This window comes from Syngnathoides biaculeatus, chromosome 4 (assembly GCF_019802595.1).
Source record: "Syngnathoides biaculeatus isolate LvHL_M chromosome 4, ASM1980259v1, whole genome shotgun sequence".
In the NCBI taxonomy this organism is placed as follows: domain Eukaryota; kingdom Metazoa; phylum Chordata; class Actinopteri; order Syngnathiformes; family Syngnathidae; genus Syngnathoides; species Syngnathoides biaculeatus.
This window is the reverse complement of record NC_084643.1, coordinates 6,238,185-6,260,560: the sequence shown is the minus strand read 5'-3', so window position 1 is coordinate 6,260,560 and position 22,376 is coordinate 6,238,185. Positions and strand designations below refer to the sequence as shown.

Here is a 22,376-nt window from a genome sequence, read left to right as displayed (position 1 = left end):
ATTCTTTGTTGAGCGATATTTAGCGATGATCGGACTGCACAAACGTATTGATTTCTTGCTGGCTCGCGGCCAAAAGCTTAACCAGACTGTGTTTGCACAAAGATATGCCCTAAAGTTGATTTTTAATACACGTCTCGTATAAATGAATGAGACGTTCTCCGCTAGCATAACACTGCTACGTGTGAACGATTGACACACTCAAATCAGAAGCATGGCGTCTCTCTCAGTTAAGAATGTATTGTATTGTATTGTATTGTATTTGCCATTTTTACTAATTGTTTGTCTTACGTCAGCGCACGTGGCGTGACGTCACTTCAGGAGGCGTGGTTAAGTGCCCTGTACGGAGGGGTCAATTAAACAATGATTTTGTATGAAATGGAAAAACATGAAATGGCTGACAAAGAAAGTTGGAACTACTAAATCTACAAGTATGAAATTACTGCTAAATATATCAAGTACAGACAATCTGCATGAGTGTAAGAAACAATTTGAGCCTCTTCATAAAAATGGAAGCGATAAGGATACCACTTTTCACAAACAGATGACTTACGATCGTGAAATACGGGACAGCAAATGTTGTATTTTGGTCTTGACGGCATTCTGAGGCGCACTTCATCACACATTCATTCGCCTGAAGAAATGAATACAGCATCTACAAAAGATGAAGCGCAGTCACAAAAGTTTAAAAAAATACATCGGATCCTTGTCAGAATTGTATTCATTTTTAAAATTTCAAACATTGTCACAAGTGTTATAATTTAACAATATGTTTATTGCCATACTTGAAGTGTTTGCAGCGGTGTATTATGGCTGTATATACGAGTACTGAATCATATTGTGACGTGTGTCTAATATTTTGGTTACCTTCATTTTATTTAATTACAGTACTGATTGGAATCTATCCATCCATCCATTATCCGAGCCGCTTATCCTCACAAGAGTCGTGGGAGTGCTGGAGCCTATGCAAGCTACCTTCGGGCAGGAGTCGGGGTACACCCTGAACTGGTTGCTAGCTAATCGCAGAGCACATACAAACAACCAGTCGCACTCCCAAACACACCTTGGGGCAATTTAGAGTGTCCAATTAATGTTGCATGTTTTTGGGAAGTGGGACGAAACCGGAGTGCCTGGAGAGACAAAGACAAAGAGAGAACATGCAAAGGCCACACAGGTGGGTCTGGGATTTGAACTCGGGACCTCATAACTGTGAGCCATATGCTCTAACCAGTTGCACCACCATTCAGCCTGATTAGAATCCCTTAAGGGGAAAGAGTCTTAGCTCTATGTGGCGCACACCACACACAAAACCAAACAACCCCGATGCAGACATGCAAGGGAGATTTCAGAGTAAACGGAGGATGCAAACAACGCAGCACCTTTCGAGCTGTAATGTTCAGGGGGTGATGTCTTGCTCAATGGCATCTTGGTCGTTCCAATGAAGTAGATTAGCATACCTACAAAATGTAGTTAAGGCCTAAACCCTTTCAGATGAATTACTGCCACACCTATCTTATTTAGCATTAGCAGTGTGCAGCAATTACTGCTTTACAATATTATTGCATTGCAATTTATATTTAAATATGAAAGCTTTTTAGCTTTCATCATAAACCATGTTAATTATTACTACTTTAATATTTAATGTTTGAATTATTGTCAACAGCACAGTGGGGCAACTGGTTAGAGCATTGGCCTCACAGTTCTGGGGACTGGGGTGCAAATCCCGGCCCCGCCTGTGTGGAGTTTGCGTGTGCTGCATGTTTTCCCCATCCATACATGGGTTTTCTCCGGGCAATCCCGTTTCCTCCCACATCCCAGAAATATTCATTAATTTGAACCTTTAAGTTGTCTGAAGGTGTGAATGTGAGTGCAGCTGTTGTTTGCCTCTATGTGCCCTCCGATTGGCTGGCAGCCAGTTCACAGTGTACCATGCCTCTTGCCCAGGATAGACTCATCACTCCCGCGACCCTTGTGAGGATAAGCGACTCAAAAAATGCATGGATGAAAGATTGTTTTCAAATTATTATTGAAAATAATTAAAACGCAGAATTGAATATGAATGAGTTAAAACAAAATTGGACATACTAAAAGAGTTTTGGATTCAGACCAATCCAAAAATGAGGTCAGTTGAGAAACAGAGTTGAAGTACATGACGGGTGGCTTTAAGGATACAATAAAAGCAAATCAGAATACAAAAAAAAAAAAAAACATCGTGTGACGCTGGTCAACATTCGCAACTCGCTCTGTAAATTTGACGAATGTATCAAAGTGATGAAACAGTCCGTCACTGGCGTCATTTCACAAAGTACTGTCGCTGCTTTTAGAAGCAAAAAAAAAAAAAAAAATCACATTAAGACACTGACCGTCGTCGCCCGTAGCAAGCAGGACAACGAAAGGTTTGTTTACTTCCGGTTTGTGCCAGGAAGTGGATCCACGCGACACCGGAACTGGCCTGTGAGCTGGAGTTTGTGCGGGCAGCACTCCTCGCAATTCCTTTCCCATCATTCGGCAAAAGGGCTGCTTCTCCCAGCTGCCTCCCAACTACACAGCCATTTACTTGCTAATTCGCACAGGGAATGTAGAATGGCGGTGGCGTTCGGGAAGCTCGTCGTCGGCGCGTATGTGGAAATTAAACGCAGTGATGGTAAGTTTGAGGCGAGCTGCTTTTCTCGTTCGTCTTCGTATCGGGGTCTAGCCCAAGTTGTTGGGAAGAGCTTTTGTTGAGGATGCAGCGATGTTTTATTTTTTTCCTGGGGGACATCTTCTAACCGATGCTAGATGACAAGGTGGCTGAATATTTCATGTTTCTTTCCGGGCAAGACTTAATTTCTCCGTGATTTTGATTCATTTTGTGCGAGGATGAAGATCAGCCGGCGTCCACATTTTGCGAACACATCGCAACCAACACGTCCGTTGAAGGATTACAAGACGGTTTGTGTATTATCCACACTACACGTTCGTTTTAACGAATTTCATTCAAATAGTCTTACTTTTCCATCGTCCCTGGGAAGCTCTTCATTGCGCAGCATTAACTTAACTCCCGGGGATTAGCTTAATGGCTAATGCTAACGTCACCAGCTTTTTTACTGCAGATAAGAAACGGGATGTCGTCAATGTCAGCTTCTCAAGTTTTTACCCGTTTGACTTGTCTCTTTGCAAATGTTATTTTACCCCCCTATTCAGTTTTCTTGGCTCAAATGATAATGGCGGGAGCTTGACCTTGTAAATGGCAGTTGCTATGGAAACTATGATGTCCACAACATCAAGCGATGTAACGTTGGTATTAAAGTCATACAGTATTCTTAAAACTCGTGGCTAGTTTACTGTTATGCTTTTTTTTTTTTTAATTTTAACCTTTCATGTCGCCCTAGATTTACTTCCTTGTTTGCTCAAAGCAGGGAACGTACACACGGCAATTCTGTAAAGAAATTGAATTTCAGAGGCTCTGTTATTAAAGCCACCATAACATTGAAGTGTCATGACATAATAATAAACATTTCTTTGATTATTTGCTCTCAGAGCACTGTGACACTTTCTGTGTTAAAAACATCTCATCTATTTTTGAAAACTTTGAGACGGGCAAGGAGGTTCACTGCTTTTGCTTTTATTTTAAACACAAAATAGGTTTTAGCACAATGAGCTTGGAATTGAACGGGTGGCCCGGATATCTTGGGACTGATTTGTTTGTAGGACTTAAACATCTTCCGTGATGTCAGTGTGTGTGTATAATAGTGTGATTACGTTCGTTTCAATCAGGCTTTCCAGGGGTCAAATGTAAAGGCAGTTGTACGTAGGCCCGGAGAGGAAAAGTGTTTGATTCTGTCCAGTTTTCAACTGGCCGTTTCTTTCACCCAGACCAGGGATTTCCCTCTCAGCAGGGGAGGGGTGTATGAGTGATGTGAGACTTGTGCAGATTCAGGCCACCAACCCCATCTGTTGTAGCCAGCATACTTAATTCTGACACACCCTATGCTCTTATTTATTCCTTATTTCTTCTTGAGAACAATGTATCTTATAATATCTCACAAGCCAAACATGCTGTTGATTATATGGCATGTACTATTGATTCAGCATGTTGACTTTTTGTCAGCAATTGCCATTTGAACTTCCTGATGCATTTAGAGCCTTTTGTTTGTTCCTCTGGTTTATCAGCGCCCAATGCACTCGCTTCTTTGAGCCCCTTCAGCCATTGCGAAGTATGAGCTTGGCTTTAGTATAAAAGTGGGACACCGTAGACACAATGGGTTCTTTTCAGATTAACTGCTCTAACAGAACTCAGTGCGATTTACCATTGGAGCTCACGGCGGTATAAATGAAAAGAAGTACAGTTAGTGGTGTTCTTAAGACTCCTATACAACCTTGTCGACTGCAGGGAGTTGGTTTTCCCTCTGCAGCAGCCTCCACTTCTGTGGGAAGATTTTGGAGTATGCCTGTTCATGAATTCTGAGTAAATTTGTGATCCCACTAGTAACTGATGCTTGTTGGGGGCCTGGCTGACAATCTCTATTCTATTTAGAGGTCAGGCCTAAAATAGTTTTAACATAAAATACCCAGCAGTGTATTTCTTTGCATTGTCATGCTAAAACTGAAAACGAGTTGAACAGTCCAAAATGTCTTGGTAAAATGATTCATTTAGATTCAATCCGATGCAGCGAGCTTGAGCCTCTGCGTGATTTCATGTGCCGTGTGATGCGACAGTGACACACAATTACAAATCTATTAATGTAGCACAACAGCTCCCATAATAATACATGCCATGTAACTTTGTGTTTGTTTCTTTTTCAAAGAAACCAAGCGTAAAATGACATCCTTTTGGCACAACTCCCTTTCAGACCGTCGACTAATAACTTTCTAGTCTGGTCTCTCTCCGTAAGCTTTTTGGGTAATGTAGTATCAAGGTATTTACCAAAAAAGGCATACTGTGTATATGTGAGCAGATGTATTCTGATAATTTAGTCGATCTAACGATTTACCAAATATCACATTTTTGTGACGTTCATATTTCCAGTCGGTATCATTTTGAGGTTTTTATGCAGAGCAAACTATTTTAAGTTGCTTTATTTTGAAATAATACTGCCTCCTATTTAGATTTCCATCTATGCTGAATAAATGTATAATTTGTCTTTCCATTTTCACTCAATGACTTGTGCTGGGCCTGTATCCGAGAGTGTGGATTGCGTTCTGCCCCTCTGTAATTGAGTTTGGCACCCTGGTATAACCAGTCGAGTAGCTACCGTACAGTATCAGTCGCTGATGCATCATCGGTACACGTAGCCCAACCCTTTATTTATCTATTTATTTATTTAATTAATTTGAAAGAAGATTCAGGGCGTTCTCGCAATGAGGATCCTCTTTTAAGCATTCAGTCTTTGAGCTCTTACGGTATCCCATCACTTTTTTCATAAACTCAGCATTACTGCAGTTGTTTGTGAATTAACACAAGTCCTTCTGTTTACTTACATTCTGCAAGTTTTTGGTTATTGATAAATGGCAAGACCACTCACATTATTAAGCATGACACGTGCATTGACCAAGTGTGTTGTGTGGACTTTATTTTTTTATAGTTTTGACTGAAATATTTGTGATAGTTCTGTTTATTTGCATTGTGTAAGGTGGGCTGGTATCAATATCTGGAAAGTGGTGTGGTTGGGTTAGCATAAGACTGACAATTAAATAATTTTTTTAATCCTGACTGACCTGAAACAGAAGTGCTTTAGTCTGATTTGACTTAAAAGACATCCATCCATTTTATTTGCCGCTTATCCTCACGAGGGTCGCAGGGAGTGCTGGACCCTTTCCCAGCTGACAACGGGCAGGAGGCAGGGTACACCCTGAACTAGATGCCAGCCAATTACAGGGCACAAAGAGACAAACAGCCGCACTCACAATCACACATAGTGGCAATTTAGAGTGTCCAATTAAATGTTACAGGATTATGGAATGTGGGAGGAAACCAGAGTGTCCGGAGAAAACCCACGCAGGCACGGGGAGAAAATACAAACGCCACATAGGCGGGTCCGGGGTTGAACCCGGGACCTCAGAGATGTGAGGCCAACGGTTTACCAGGGTGCTCCACCGTGCCGCCACTTAAAAGACAGTGAGGCAAAAAAATGAAATGTTTCTGCACAGTGTATATAAACTTCAGGGTTCATTTTTTTGCCATCCGCGTTTATCCACAGACTACTATGACATTCGGTGTAGTTATTACAGCACTCAGATTTCAAACATTTTTTTTTAACCTCAGTGCCTTTATCTGGCGCTTGTGTGGGCAATTTTTGGACAGGACGCATACATGAGGCGATGGTGACATCTTTGAATGAGGACAATGAGAGCGTCACGGTGGAATGGGAGGAGAAAGGAGACACAAAAGGGAAAGAGGTAAACCGCCATTTGTTTTTGCTCAAAGGCACCAGCGGTGTCACGGTCCCTCTTTTTTTTGAAGCACTGAATAAATCACGAGAAGTCGTCAAGCGTTTTGATGATTACACAACCAACGCAGAAAACACACTTGTTATAGAGCCGATCTTTGGCGTGCTAACTATTGTTGCCCGACACAAAGTGTATTTTATTTTGTCTTTAACCTGTTGTGTTGTCAAAATAACTCAATTAGTTGTCGCTTTGTTTCCTGGCAGATCGATCTGGAGAGTATATTTTCACTTAACCCCGATGTGTGTCCAGATGAAGAGATTGCCCGCAGTCCGGAGACTCCTCCCCCTCCTACAGGTGTAAAGGTCAATAAAATAGCAAAGGTGAGCGTATGTGTACGAAAAGGTGCTGTCGCTTGACTCCGCATCTGAATTTATAAAAAAACATTTGGCAGCCTAATGTTGGAACATACTCTCCTTGTCTTACTTACTCCATTTGCGTCCTAGTTTTAAAAGGTTTTAATTATTAAGAGGTTGGATCTCGGTTGCCAAATGTAAAACAATTTGAATTGTTGGGCAGGATGTATTTATCATGCGTTGTTGGAGTCACTCATGTGATGGTCAACCACTTGGAATATAGTCTATTATATTCCAAATGTACGTTATTGTATATTTTTTACTCATAAATTACAGAAAATATTGCGTTCAGGATCAGAGCATCTGCATCTCCATCATGTATGTTTGCTTTAATGTCCCATCGTATTTTATTGCCTAATTTGTCTGTTTGATTTCCAAAAGTTGGGACAGCTTGAGAAAGCATTTAGTCAAATTGACGAAGTCACTTGGGCAGACATGTGATTAAAAGAAACCTGTGCTCTAATCAGCACTAATCTTGTCTCACAAGCTTTAACAATTTAACTAAGTACATAGTTAAGGTAGTAAACTAGAAATAGAGAAAAGGATGAAAATTTGATGAAATTGTTTTTTCCCCAAAAATGTGATACCTCGCTAATATTTTTTTTTTGTTTGTTTTTGGCAGAACCGTGGAACAATAGCGCCTTCAAAGGTTGACACTCCATCCAGGGACAGTAGAGGTTTGTTTCAAGGGTGAAACACTAACAATGCATTTAGCGTAATTTCCGGCCTACAGAGCGCACCTGATTATAAGCCTCACCCAGTACATTTGTAAAGGAAATACCATTTGGTACATACATAAGCCTCAGCTGCGTAAAAGCCGCAAGTGCCGATGTTGAAACCCACATTGAAACACGAGATATTTACAAAGAAAGACGGGACACACAAAGAGTTGTCAAAGTTTTAATCCCTTACCTTAGCTTAACATCGCAACAACACGGTAGCACGAATAGGGCTGGTAAAAAACAAAAAAAAACATACCCGTAAAAAAAAATAAAACAGCCGCGGCAGCTACACAGCAGCAACACGGTAGCACAGCAATAACATGGCTGGGTAAAAAACAAACATACCGGTAAAAATCACTGAGACACGACAGTAACATAGCAGCAACACCATAGCACAGCGCTAACTGGGCGGCAAAAAAAAAAAAAATACCGGTAAAAGTCACTTCCTCGGCACATCTGTCTCACTTTTACCTTTTCTGCTTGTGTGCCCCCTTACGGCCATTAGAAAAAACAGCACAAATTAGCAACATCAGAGCACAAGCCGCAGGGTTGAAAGCGTGTGAAAAAAGTCGCTGCTTAAAGGCCGGAAATTACGGTTCATGAAATTATGACAAAGTAAAAAAGATATTTTGTGGTTAAATTTTTTTTTTCTATTCTCAAACAATGTAGGAACAGCTATTTATTGTTATGTTTCTAGAAACTATATCAGCTAAATGAACAAAAGAACAGATGTTTCTCAGGCTATTGAATCAATCCTGGACTGTTGTTTGTCTTGGAAGACGTTTCCTTGGTAACTTGGTATCATTTCCTTTTGAAAAAAGAAAAAAAGAATACCATACGTGGTTTCCAGGTTGGAGCATAAATACTCGAGTTTTTGCACACAAACACAAATATACTCAAATGTGGGCAATATTTTAGCAAGTATTGACAAGCACGATACATTTTTGTACTGTCAAACTTGAATTGACCCCTTCGTACAGGGCACTTAACCACGCCTCCTGAAGTGACGTTACGCCACGTGCCCTCACGTAAGACAAACAGTAAAAATGGCAAATACAATACAATACATTCTGAACTTAGACAGACTCTATGCTTCTGATTTCATTCAAATCAACGATATATTATAAATTCTAAATACAATACATTCTTAACTGAGAGAGACGCCATGCTTCTGATTTCATTCAATCATTCACACGTAGCAATGTTATGCTAGCGGAGAACGTCTCATTCATTTATACGAGACGTGTATTAAAAATCAAATTTAGGGCATATCTTCGTGCAAACACAGTCTGGTTAAGCTTCTGGCCGCGAGCCAGCCAGAAATCAATACGTTTGTGCAGTCCGATCATCGCTAAATATCGCTCAACAAAGAATAAGTGTGTCAATCGTTCACACGCAGCAGTGTTATGCTAGCGAAGAACTTCGAATTCATTTATACGAGACATGTATTGAATATCAAATATAGGGCATACCTTCGTGTGTTCCGGTTGATGATGCGGTCTTCCACAAAGTTTGATCCATCGAAGGCATTTTTCGTACTGGGTCTTCGGTTTTGGAAAGTGTACGAATCGAACTCCGCCAACTAGCCTTTCAGGATACCTGTCGTCACTATTACAAAGTCCGTGACTACATCTCTTCACCATATTTTTTGTTAAATAACCCAAATATGCGATAAAACGCTAACAAAACCTATACTGGACCATGCAATGTTGTCTGAGAAAATGGCGGGAGCAAAAACGGGCTTTGGTTTATGCAGATCTCTGGCCTCTGATTGGTCAGTGATGCGGATTGCGCAATATCCACGGAGGGGTCAATTGGTTGTTTGTCTGTCTCAATGTGCCCTGCGATTGGCTGGGATCCAGATCCTCCTGCCCGTTGATAGGTGGGATAGGCTCCAGCACTCCCCGTGACCCTTGTGAGGATAAGCGGTGAAGGAAATAGATGAATGGATGTATTTCAAAAGATCGACCTTCATGAGGAAAAACAGTACATGAAATTGACCGATGGATGCATATATTGTAATAGGGTATCAATACTTTAGTCTTTTTTCAACATTAATATTAATTAACATGACGGCTTACCGTCTTTTGTCACTTTTTTTGTGCCACTCGCAGCTAAAAGATTCCCGTTCACCAAATAAAAATTCACTTTAACTCAAGATTTGGATTTCTTTTTTCCTTGTCACGACCATTTTTTTGCTAAGGGCCCAGTTCACAGGCCTACGTGAAATTGGTAAATGTTGCACACCACGCAAATGAGACTAGATTAGAAAACCATTTTATTTCCACACAATAATTACACAGTTGTAACTGAATCAACGTTCTGTATGAATAATCTACGGAATCCAGTCATCTCACTTAACTGCAGTTGTAAAACAAAAAAAGGGCTGCATATAAAATATTAACTTTTTTTGGGGGGCAAGCGTAGGCCCTTGCGTGTGTGCGTATTACAAAGTCCGTGACTACATCTCTTCACCATATTTTTTGTTAAATAACCCAAATACGCGATAAAACGCTAACTAACCCTATACTGGACCATGCAATGTTGTCTGAGAAAATGGCGGGAGCAAAAACGGGCTTTGGTCTATGCAGATCTCTGGCCTCTGATTGGTCAGTGACGCGGATTGCGCAATATCCACAGAGGGGTCAATTCCCCCAAGGCCAAATAATTAGATTTAAATCATAATTCTGGAACGATTAATTCAACGATTATACAGTATAGTAATTTTTCACTTAATTTTCCTCCATATCCAATCTAATTTTTTTGAGTTTTAAGATCTCATCGATCTACGGTAATCTCGATTGTATTTAAAATTGAACAAAACGGGGGGGAAGAATACATTTTCTTGCTGGCCGAAGAACTAAACACAAGGCCTCCATCTGTATTTGTTGCTTGTTTTTCGGCTTTGCAGTGATTCTGACCCAGGCCCGAGCCCATCAGTCTCAACACGCTGAATCGGCAGCTCTGCCCCCTCCGTCACAGCAGGCTCTGCCCCCCCACGCCCCCACACAGCAACAGCTGCAGAACGGTAATGTTGACGTTCTGGCATCACTGCTACATTGTACGCCTTTTGGGTGTTAGTAATAATATACTTACGCGTTTCACCTGACCGATGTTTTTTTTTTTTAATTGTACAAAAGTGTCCCTCTTTGATGCTGTTTTGTTTGTTGACCACGTTCATTCCAGAATCTTTACATCAGCCGCTTACCAGAAAGGAGATTGGGCAACTTTGTATGTATCACCAACGTCCTACCCTCAGTGCTTTGGTCGGTGTAGTAGACTTCCCAATAGAACCTGACAGTCCTTTTGCCTTGGAAGTACTTTTGTCTACGTACACGCAAAACGTCTGCCAGGTGCTATTCAGAGCTGTGATGTCAGTGGTGTGTTGGTGATGTAGCCCAGATAAGAACCACCCCGCAGAGAGGATTTGTAGGTGTCATGCCAGGTAGTTAAAATAATAAGTATGTTGCAGCTTCACTGTGGCATTAATAAAGCTTCTGGCACAAAATGTTACTCCTTTAGACATATAACAGTGGGAATATATTTTTTTCTTCAGTTTGGTGTTCACTTATGAGCCTTTTTGGGAAGATCTCTTCAGCCTGCTGCTGCCTCGCCGACGGCTTCTGTTTAGCTCACACGGGATGGTGCTGCTTCCTCGTTTTACCGCTTTGTCTTGGTACTGACCTAGCTCATTAATTCCTCCTGGATTAGAGGAGATTATTCATCCCTCTGCTCTGATGGTCTGTCTGTCTTGGGAACTGGAGATAGCAGGAGGCCAGGATGGTATTAGCATTGCTTTGTTTGGAAAGGCAGGTTGGGAGCTTTGCAGCATTACGAGGACCGTCGCTTCTTTTTTTTTCACCTCTTCAAATTGTCAGGACAGGTTGTTACGAGTGCTGTAACTACTTGTTATATAACCTAAAAGCAAGGTAAAAAAAAGTTGGTCTGTTTTGCTTGGAAATTTGGGGTCAGAGAGAAACGATTTTAATTTGAATTCAAAATACTTGCGAAACTTTTCCAAAGCCTGTATTAGGCCAGAAAAGTGTACAATGAATTGAAATTATAGAATGAGACAGATATGTAGCTCTTGGCATCACATAACAGTGCAGTGATCGAAGCCAAATTCCTGTCTCATATAGAGCTCGTGCGCCTACGTCATCAAATCATGTCACTGGCTGGAAGTGCCGGTCAAACAAACCATTCTTCAATGCTAAATCGGTTGGAGACGACGCTCAGAGTTTTGTCCGATACCGTTTAACATTTAGAAGGTGATAATAAACGAAGGTATTTGGACAAATGAGAGACACTTGGCATAGAGGACCCATATTCTATGCCGAAGTCGATGTTTTCGCCGATAAGAAATTGGACCGTTAACCCGCTTCCACTTGTCTTGGACAACTGGATCTACACACGGATCTGGAGAGTGAGTCGTCGAGATTTACACGGAAAAGTTTGAAAGTGTAAAAAAGTCTGGACGCATACAAATACTTCATTGCTGGATCTGTTCTCAATCAAGAATAAATCCCACATAGCGATGGAGCCACTCAGATTTTTTCAATACAAATACCAATATTTAAATAAATAATAACACAAATTCGCATTCATTTATTATGATTGAGAGAAAAAAAAAGACATTGAGTCGGCTCCTTGTACATGGATGCGCTTTGCGGCCACACATTAACCTACGTACACCTCTGTTACCGACGGTTTATTTTCTTTTTTTTTTTAAATATACATTGGAGTCATTTGAGAACAATGCATATTTAAAAAAAAAAAAAGTCTGTCGGGGAGCGGTTTACCAAAGATTATCGTGTGGTGGCAACACGCTTCCGTGTATGTTGGAGACGACTCCCTGTTGTTGTTTTTTTTTTTAAACGTATTGTTCTCAAATGAGCCAACTTGGCATTATAAATACTTCTTGGGAATTTGAGATTGAGAAGAATAATTCCTACCTGAAATGGCGTATGCGGATTTTGGTTGGGCACCATCCATCGTGTTTTATTGCCGAAATCCATCGATCTTTTCTGGTCTTTTCAGCTGGTATTCCACAGAATGGTGTTTTTTAATACGTGTCTCGTTTGTTATGACAACCAACAGCACATCAGGTGTCGGCCATTATAAATATTCTCCTCCGGTTCAATGTCTCCCACAATGTCCAGCAGCTCTTTTTGACCGGTAACATGGCACCGTGAAAATGGTGACGTCGCATGCACCAGCTCTATAGCAATATTGTCAGGTTGAAATTGAATTTTTCTTGTCGATATCATCGGGGCTCTCAGGTTCCTCTCCGGGAAACACTCAAGTGTGATTTTCTGGGCCTTGCTTTGGATGTAACATAGAGCCCACCACGTGACTGACTGCATATGATTCCCAAGACTTTAATCCATAGAGTGTACATTACCTACTGATGGTTCAAAGCGAAGAAAGAAGGTGGACATGTTTGCAATTTCACCTGGTAACTTGACAATTTGTGAGCTATTGGTGTGGACTCAGATTGTTGGAATCATTGTGGCCCCTCATTTGAGTTATTCCATTGCTTTGTTGGAAAGTTGCTTCTAAAGTGCTGTTCGAAGAAAGCCCAAGAGAAAAAGTAGGAGACTGGGACTAGGAGAAGTGTTGAGGGAACGCTGCGTGAACAATAAATACTGTTTCCGTCCCCTAAAATCTAAAGGCTCTTGCTCCTCTTGTCTTTGTGGCAGCGAGGAGGAAGTCAAACTGCGTGAAGGAGGTGGAGAAGCTGCAGGAGAAAAGGGAGAAGCGTCGGCTTCAGCAACAGGAGCTGAGGGAAAAGAGGGCTCAGGTATGCTGATGCCTACAACCGCAATTAAACGATCGTTTCATGTCGTCTGAAGTAGTACCTCAGTTTGTCTCTCCAAATCTTTTTTCAGGAGGTGGACACAACCATTCCTAATTTTGAGATCATGTGCATGATTCGAGATTTTCGTGCAAGCCTAGACTACCGACCTCTGACCGCAGCAGATCTGGTAAGAAGAAATCATTGCTGTATCATTTATCGACAATACGTGAACCCGGGACGCAGCAGTTTTAACATTTTAATGTTGCACCGTTCAGATTGAAGAGCACAGAATATGTGTATGTGTGAGGAAGCGTCCGCTGAACAGAAAAGGTCCGGTCTCGCCGATCGCGTACGTGCCACTTGTCTTGACTGGGCCGCTTAATCCTCGCCTGGGCTTTGTTTCAGAGCTCACCATGAAGGATTTGGACGTGATAACCATTCCCAGTAAAGACGTGGTGATGGTACACGAACCTAAACAGAAGGTGGACCTGACCCGCTTCCTGGAGAACCAGACCTTCCGCTTCGACTACGCTTTTGACGACGCCACAACCAACGAGATGGTTTACAGGTTGGTTGGGTCCTCATGTGACTGTCCTGGTTGTGCATTTTGTCAATGTAGACACCGATAAACTCATCTCAGTATAAAAGTGGGTCTGGTTAATGAAGTTGCCCTTATGATGTTCTCTTTGTCAAGGTTTACCGCCAGACCATTAGTGGAAACCATATTTGAAAGGGGCATGGCCACATGTTTTGCCTATGGGCAAACAGGAAGTGGTAAAACTCATGTGAGTACCTTGCACGTAGACTCCAAGTTAAATCTAGAGGGATATGTTTTCAAGATTTCCTAAAACGGCTCGTGTATTTTAGACAATGGGTGGAGATTTTTCTGGGAAGAACCAGGACTGCTCTAAAGGAATTTACGCATTGGCTGGTAAGTCACTGGCCATGGTTTCCAGTTTAATGTTGGAAATGGGCAAGATATTCAAAAAGGGTCTACGTATTTTATTTCTGCCCAGCTCGGGATGTATTTCTCATGTTGAAGAAACCCAATTACAAGAAGCTAGAGCTACAAGTGTATGCAACGTTTTTTGAAATCTACAGTGGAAAGGTGGGCAAAATTTGATGTTAGATGGTTTTCTCCCGTCATACTCCAAAACTCGTCAATGTGCGCGTCGTTCTGTATGTTCTACAAGGTGTTCGACCTGCTGAATCGCAAAACCAAACTGAGAGTCTTGGAGGACCGGAAGCAGCAAGTGCAGGTTGTGGGGCTTCAGGAGAAGGAAGTCAAGTGCACAGAGGACGTCCTGAAACTCATCGACCTGGGGAACAGCTGCAGGTACATGACCTTAGAACAGGGCCCTCAAAGTCATTTTTACGGCGGGCCACGTTGTATTTACGGTTTCCCTTCAGAGGGCTGTTAGGACTGTGAAACCATCTCATCATATTGATGAAATTCATGAACTAGTTTTGGAATCAGAAATCAAGCCCAATAGGTTTTCAACTATTGTTCCTTTGGTAACACAAAAATACTTAATAATATATTGAAAGATTATTTATGATACATGGCAATTCCAAATTTTTGTAAAAATCCTCACAAGAATCGTGGAAGTTGAGACAAATGAGCTGCCTTCGCGGGCCACATAAAATCCTGTGGTAGGCTGGATCGGGCCCCCAGGCCTTGAGTTTGACACCTGTGTTTTAGAGGCATGTGCAAAAAAAAGTAAAAAGATAGCAAAAATATTTTAACCTTCCCTTTTACATTATTTTCTGCTGTCAGGAGCATTTTATATGAAATATTAGGAAATGAGCTGCCTTCACTGGCCACAGAAAATCCCGTGGCGGGCCGGATCTGGCACCCGGGCCTTGAGCCCGACACCTGTGTTTTAGAGGCAGATGCAAAAAAAAAAAAAAAAAACCCCAAAAAGATGCAAAAATATTCTAACCTTGTCTTTTACATTATTCTGTACTGTCAGGAGCATTTTATTTGAAATATTAGCAAATGAGCTGCCTTCACGGGCCACATAAAATCCCTTGGCGGGCCAGATCAGAACCCCGGGCCTGGAGTTTGACACCTGTGCCTTACAAGTTGAAACAGCCCACGATGGACCGTATCCAATACGAATACATTTTATCATAACAATCCCCGTGTCCTTCTACCAAGGACATCGGGGCAGACGTCAGCCAACGCGCACTCGTCTCGCAGCCACGCCGTGTTCCAGATTATTCTTCGGAGGAAGGGAAAGTTGCACGGCAAGTTCTCCCTCATCGACCTGGCCGGGAACGAGCGGGGCGCCGACACTTCAAGCGCTGACCGGCAGACTCGCCTGGAGGGTGCGGAGATCAACAAAAGCCTGCTGGCCCTGAAGGTTCGTGGGAAGTCGAAACAACGGCTGTTGTTCCGTTTTACCGCCATGTTGTGACTGGGCCACTTGGACGGTTGAAGGGTTTTCAAAACAACTGTGGATTCATCCTTTTCAGTTGACGGTGGCGTTACGCTGCGCTCTTCCGTGGACTCGTACGTTACAACATCAAATGTGCACGTTCCTTCGCTCTCATTTCAGGAGTGCATCAGGGCCCTCGGCCGCAACAAGCCACATACTCCATTCCGAGCCAGTAAACTCACGCAGGTTCTGCGAGACTCCTTCATTGGTGAAAATTCCCGCACGTGCATGGTGAGTCCAATTTCCACTAAAGAGCTCGTGCACGCGACGTCACCGTTTTCACGGCGCCATTTTGCCGGTCAAACAGAGCTGCTCGACAGTGTGAGGGACATTGAACCGGAGCAGAATATTTACGATACCCTTGACCTGTTGTGCTGTTGGTTGTCACAACAGACGAGACAGATATTCAAGGAGGTCATTCTATAGAATACCAGCTGAAAAGAGCAGAAAATCTCGATGGATTTGGGCAATTAAAGGTGATGGATGGTGCCCAACTAAATACACACGACTGTGTAGCGCTTACTTCATTTCAAGTAGAAATTGTTCTTCTCAAGCTCAAATCCCCAAGAAGTATTTATAGTGCCAAGTTGGCTCATTTGAGAACAGTACGTTTAAAAAACAAAACAACAGGGAGTGGTCTCCAACGTACACAGAAGTGCAGAGAGCTGAATGTAGGTTAACATGTGGCCGCAACACGCTTCCGTGTACAGTGGCTGAAGCCCATCACAGCGGTTTATTTTCTTTTTGTTAAATACACATTGGACTCATTTGAGAACAATGCATGTTTAAGAAAAAAAAGTCTTGTCACGTGGAGGTTTACCGAAGTTTAACGTGTGGTCGCAAAACGCTTCCGCGTTCACGAGCCGTCAACTCGTCGTCTTTTTTTTCGCCAGTCATAGTTAATGAATGCAAGTTTGTGTAAAACCAGGGGTCATTTATTAAATATTGGTATTTTTATTGAAAAAATCTGAGTGGCTCCACCACTATGTGGGATTTATTCTTGATTGAGAACAGATCCAGCAACGAAGTATTTGTATGCGTCCAGGCTTTTCTACGCTTTCAAACTCTTCCGCGTAAATCTCGACGACTTACTCACCGGATACGCGTTAACAGTCCAATTTCGTATCGGTGAAAACATCGACTTCGGCATTAAATATGGGTCCTCTATGCCAAGTGTCTCATTTTTCCACGAACCTTCGTTTATTATCACTTTCTAAATGTTTAACGATATCTTCGGGTCGTCTCCAACCGACTTAGCATTGAAGAATGGTTTGTTTGACGTGATTTCGGTGACGCAGGTGCACAAGCTCTATATTACGAGGTCTCAATGCACGGTATGTTCACACAGTTATGGTCTGAATGTTTGTTGTTGTTTGTATGTATTTTTGGGCAGATTGCAACTATCTCTCCCGGTATGACATCCTGCGAGAATACCCTAAACACACTCCGCTACGCCAACAGGTGCTCATTTGTTCAACTTCCGCCATTTCTTGTCGCACAAGCCGACAGACTAACCCCTTTGTTGACAATAGCTGATCTTTACTCAAGATTCATCTCATCAGTGTGAAATTGCTTGCTGGTCGTCGTAGTTCTTGTCTGACTCTTTATCCTTCCTCTCTCCCTTTATTCTTCTGGCCTCTCCCTTTGCGCCGGCGTAGAGTGAAGGAGTTTGGGATTAGTCCGTCAGACATCCCCTTCTCCCAGGGTGGTCAGGGGAGTCGCCCCGAGCACTCTCCGACCAATACCTTTGACTTTGATGACTTTGCTGCTACTCCCCCTGGCAGGTCAAGCGTTTGCACCTCACACACGCGCATGCGCTTCTATCGGGTATTTTTATACTTTGTACACTGGCACAATAAGAGACAATGCAAGAGTTGGATTCAAAAGTCGAGTTTGAAGTGGTCCGTTGTGGCGGTATAAGCCAAGGAACATTTTTGAATGATCTCCATCTTTCCTAGACAATCAAGTCATTAAAGGTAGTTTGCTAATTAAAGGTCATGTGTCATGCCTATAAACATTCTAAAATAGATCTTGTAATGAAAAATACACATAACATTGTTCACTTCAATGTCCATACGAAAAAATAAATATGAGCGGAGAGCGCGTCATCCACGCGCAAAGTCGCAGAAGTGTCATTCGACATCCAAGTGGTCGCCATATTGGCTGCATCTCCTGCCCGTGATGTCACACTGGGACATTCGCCATTGAAAACCATGGGAAACACTCCCTCAGACACGGAAGCTCTCTTCGAAGAAGAGAACATCTCACAATCGAGTGAAGTGTCCGGGGCAATATTACCCTATTGTTTTGAGCCATATTTAGATGATATGCGGCTCACTTAGATGATATGCGGATCACTTCTAACTAACAATAGACTCCCAGACAGCACGTATGAGCCACCGCAGCCAAAGCCGTGCTTGTCCGCGAGGCACAACGTGGCAGCCTTCGCCGGCAAGTCCCACGCGGAAGCCGTCCGACGCGCACATCAACATATTTAGCACCCCTGTCATACGTCATCATTTGCACCTGTGCAATCCATTTTTCACAATGAACTGGGTCTTTTTTTTTTTCTTTTTTAAGTATAAAGAATGAATCCATCCTCCCGAGTGTTTGAACAATATCCAGCAATACAACGAGTCGGCATTTTGGCTAACACGAAGGAACCACGAGCTATTTTCATGGCGGGAGTTACCAAAAGCCATATACGTCAAAATCATAACTTGTGGTGAAAAAACGAATGGGTCCCTACCGGCTGCCATTTTTTTTTTATAAATAATATACAAAAATCATCCATTTCATGACACTTGACCTTTAAATAGTGAATGGTGCTTTATTTTCCGAAGATTGAATTAGATCCAATTCAACAAGAACACAATGATCTGTCAGCCACATACTGAAGTTTGAAGTAATGAAAAATAATTTTACATTTCACAATTGTTTTCAGATGCAAGAAAATGCATACCAAACTGAATCAAAACTACACCTCGGTCAAAATAATTCTTCTGTAAAACAACAAAAAAATAAAAGTGGAGAACTAAAGAACTTTGATTCTCTCATGTATATTTTTTCGCACACAGCGAGTCTGACATTTTTTTTTTTTTTTTTGGACCGTTATGGTCTGCTCACAACTCTTGTATCGGATCTCATTGTACAAGCCTACCTTATGTTATGGGCGGTTAGTGCATTACAGAAGCAGATTCCCAGTCACGGGTTTGATTTATCTGTGAAAGGTTTACCGCCGGACACATCCGCCATCTTTAAGCCTTTTCTCTTTTTATGTGCTTCATGTGACTTCCACTTTTTTTCTTTGCCTTTGATGGCAACATCTTTTAGTTGTCCTTCAGTAGCATCCATGTGTCTTTTTGAGTGTCTTAATATATGACATCGTTGACCGTGCATGTCATGATCGTGAATTTAGTTGTTGGGAAGCGTCACAAGTACACGAAGTGCCCCTCGATGAAACTATATGGCTGAAGATCTGTACAAACCATCCCCGCCCCCCCATGATGTCGACATCCCGTGCAAGTCGACCCCTCCCGTCCCACAGCCACCGATGAGCAGTCCTGGTGAAATCTATGTTGCTTTGGTTATTCAGGGTGAAGGAACTCACCGTGGACCACAACCAGGTGACAGAGGGAGGCCGTGGCAACATCCACGCCGTCAACCAGCTGGACTTTTTAGAGGAGGAGTGGCAAAACAGTTCGCCGCAGAGGGATGACCTCAAGCTGCTCTGTGAGCAGAACGTAAGTCGCGAGCGGTTGCTTGTTGGAGGATTTTGGAACAGGACACTTCATTCGATTGTAGAATGTGTTATCATAATGTTGTGATAGGTACATTCGTTACCGTGATTATGATAATAAGTCACAGTTACAAATTGAGTCAATCTCAAAGAACAGCATCGATTTGGAAACTAGAGCGAGAGGCTGGCTGCTTGAAAAGTAGATCTTGGGGTAAAAAAAAAAAAGTCTGTGTTGTCGAGTAGCTTTTCAGTATGTAGTCGAGTCCGAGTCTGTTACTCTCTCGTCTCCCAGGAAGAGGAAGTGTCCCCTCAACTCTTTTCCTTCCACGAGGCTGTCTCTCAATTGGTGGAAATGGAGGAGCGGGTCCTAGAAGACCACCGGGCTGTTTTCCAGGTCAGACCACACAAAAAAAATCCAAATATTCCAGCTCCTCCTGATCCATTTAAAGGTCTACTGTCATGAAATGCATGATTTTTGTAGTATGTTATTAATGAAAAAACGGCAGCTGATATGGACCCATCTGATTTTTTTCACTACAAAACGTGATTTTGACAAGTATGAAAATCCTCTCGAGGGATTTGTTTTTGAGTAGAAGCAGGAAGTGACGTACAGGGCAGGAGCGCACTCAAGCGGGCTGATTTGTTTCTACTAGTTTTACCTGCTGGAAGGTACCTCGTCGTTCCTTTGTTTTAGCCGAAATGGCGGCTCGTTGTATTGGCGGATATTGTTCGAACACTCGAGAGGATGGATTTATTCTTCATACTTTTAATAAAGACCCAGTTCGTCGTGACAAATGGATTGCAAAGGACGAGAGCTTTATGGGTTCCAAATGACAGGTAGGTGAGTATACAGCTACTAAACAAAAAAAAAAAAAATAACAATAATAGTTGGGAGGACGTAATCCATAAATCTGGGGGTGCTAAACGTGTCGATGTGCCACCCCGGCCGAAGCCGTGATCGGCGGACACGGCACCACCGGGGTGGCTCGTTTCCGTGTCACCGTGTTCCGTCTCCCACAGTAGGTGGTACAGCATGTTTTCAATGGCGAACATCACGGACAGACGATGCAGCCAATATGGCGACCACTTGGACGTCGAATGAGACTTCCGCAACTTTGCGCGTGGATGGCGCGCTCTCCGCTCATATTTATTTTTTTTGTATAGACATTGAAGTGAATAATGTTATACGTATTTGTCATTAGAATATGTATTTTAGAATGTCTATAGGCATGACACTTGACCTTTAAGTCACTTCGTTTCATGATTCATGATTGTCCTCCACTGCTAGTAAATCTCACGTTCCCGTTTCCAGGAGTCCATCAGGTGGCTGGAGGACGAGAAGGAGCTCTTGAAGATGACAGAAGAGGAGGTAGACTACGACGTGGAATCTTACGCCACTCAGCTGGAGAAGATCCTGGACCAGAAGATCGACATCCTCACCGAGCTGCGAGGTCTGTGCCGAAGCAGACGCGCATGGAAAAACCAGATTGCGTCAAATCTCTCAAGGCTCTTCTCTCCCATTTCGTTCCGCGCAGATAACGTGAAGTCTTTCCGCTGTGCCCTCCAAGAGGAGGAGAAGGCCAGCAAGCAGATCAACCCCAAGAGGCCACGAGCCCTTTAGAGAACGCGAGGAGGTGGCAAGTGAACCACTAGACAAAAGTTTGTTTGCCCGGGAAAGCACAACTAAAAGGACGGACCGCCTCGACAGGCTCAAACGCTCGCAACTGTTCATAGAAACTTTGAGACTCTGTTGCTACGGTCTTGTTAGGAAATTTAGAATGAAAACTTGGGAAAACTTTTTTTTTTTTTTTTTGCTATTCTTCATGGAGAATGTTTAGGACTCTTAACATTCTTCTTAAATTATTTTCTTTAATACTTATTTGTACTTTTGAGCGGATTTGTTTTTTTTTGGGGGGGGGGGGCAGGGTTTGAAACCAGTGTTTGGTTTCCGGAACGTGCAGTCTGCATGTGCACTGACGTTATGGCGTCCTCATGTTTTTTTTTTTTTTAAGCACTATATAGTTATGTCTGATATTCATATGCGGAAGAACAAGCGGAGTGAAATATCGTTAGCCTAATAGCACAAAGTCACTGATGTGCTTCGAGCAATTCCCCCCAAAAAAAAAAAAAAAAATCAAGATTGACTTGGGTTTTATTTTTTTGTGTATATTACCAGTTCGTGGTAATTCACAAAGGCTGAATTGAGGCAACTGGACCCCCCCCCTCCTACAAATGGTCAAAATGACTGGCTATTGTGCTATTAGGGTAACGATTTCTTTATCGTGTGTCCCTGGAAGATATTTTTACGTGTAGTACGCTTCTATTTGTGCCATTTCACGCGATCCGGCGATACTTTCTAAACTTGATGTTGAACATTTTCCACCCATTACACACTTTGTTATGAAAAAAAAAAAAAGTGCAAACGAAACATCTAACAATAAATGTATAGTTAAGAACACGATTATGTTGTCGTGTCTGTAGCAAGAGGATAAGGTTAAAATCTCCCAAAAAAAAAAAGGGCAGACTTTCTCGGGTTTGTTGAGTAGAATTATACTGAAAAGTATATGAAATGGTAAAATAACTGACAAGAAATGTCAAAACAGTCACTAGTAATTCCCCACATTCCCGGAGAATATGTAATGTTTATAGACAAAGTGAAAGTTTTTCATCGATGATGACAGTTTATCAACTATTATTAATCTAGGTTCCCCCCACCCCACCCACTGAATATGTATCTCAATATATGATAGATTGTTCTGTAAAAATATAGTTTTGCAAATAACCTTTGCATTGTAGAAAGCTGAAGTTTTAGAAGAAAATATTATGAGCGCCATTCAGTAAAAGTTGACACAAGCAAACAATTTCTAGGAATCGTTACTGTTAACCAGCCCCCCCCCC

General features: G+C 42.3%; 2 protein-coding genes across 8 annotated transcripts in view; one reads left to right on the top strand and one right to left on the bottom strand.

Moving 5' to 3' along the window:
* The window catches only part of unc45b (unc-45 myosin chaperone B), a 14,373-nt gene extending 11,246 nt beyond the window's left edge, over window positions 1–3,127 (bottom strand). For 2 of the 6 annotated variants that reach the window (XM_061815987.1, XM_061815993.1), the window contains exons 1-2: window positions 2,361–2,494; window positions 551–652 (exon numbers count right to left, since the gene is read on the bottom strand). The gene's annotated coding sequence lies outside the window, so the exon portion shown is untranslated. Of the gene's footprint in view, window positions 1–550; window positions 653–864; window positions 942–1,376; window positions 1,455–2,082; window positions 2,310–2,360; window positions 2,495–2,987 lie in introns of those variants that run through there. The other 4 variants (XM_061815988.1, XM_061815992.1, XM_061815989.1 and 1 more) reach the window with 4 other exon arrangements.
* LOC133498822 (kinesin-like protein KIF2A) lies at window positions 2,506–22,376 on the top strand. 2 transcript variants are annotated; one of them, XM_061815996.1, is made up of 21 exons: window positions 2,506–2,641; window positions 6,281–6,375; window positions 6,630–6,746; window positions 7,402–7,456; window positions 10,413–10,529; window positions 13,201–13,301; window positions 13,390–13,485; window positions 13,574–13,628; window positions 13,704–13,866; window positions 13,993–14,083; window positions 14,166–14,229; window positions 14,315–14,406; window positions 14,492–14,634; window positions 15,460–15,664; window positions 15,860–15,970; window positions 17,133–17,200; window positions 17,398–17,523; window positions 19,335–19,482; window positions 19,771–19,872; window positions 20,791–20,929; window positions 21,014–22,376. In XM_061815996.1, exons 1-21 carry the CDS (start codon window positions 2,581–2,583, stop codon window positions 21,097–21,099), a joined length of 2,235 nt encoding a protein of 744 aa, XP_061671980.1. In that variant the 5' UTR covers window positions 2,506–2,580; the 3' UTR covers window positions 21,100–22,376. The 2 variants fall into 2 exon arrangements, with proteins under 2 accessions (XP_061671980.1, XP_061671979.1); XM_061815995.1 differs by lacking the exon at window positions 17,398–17,523.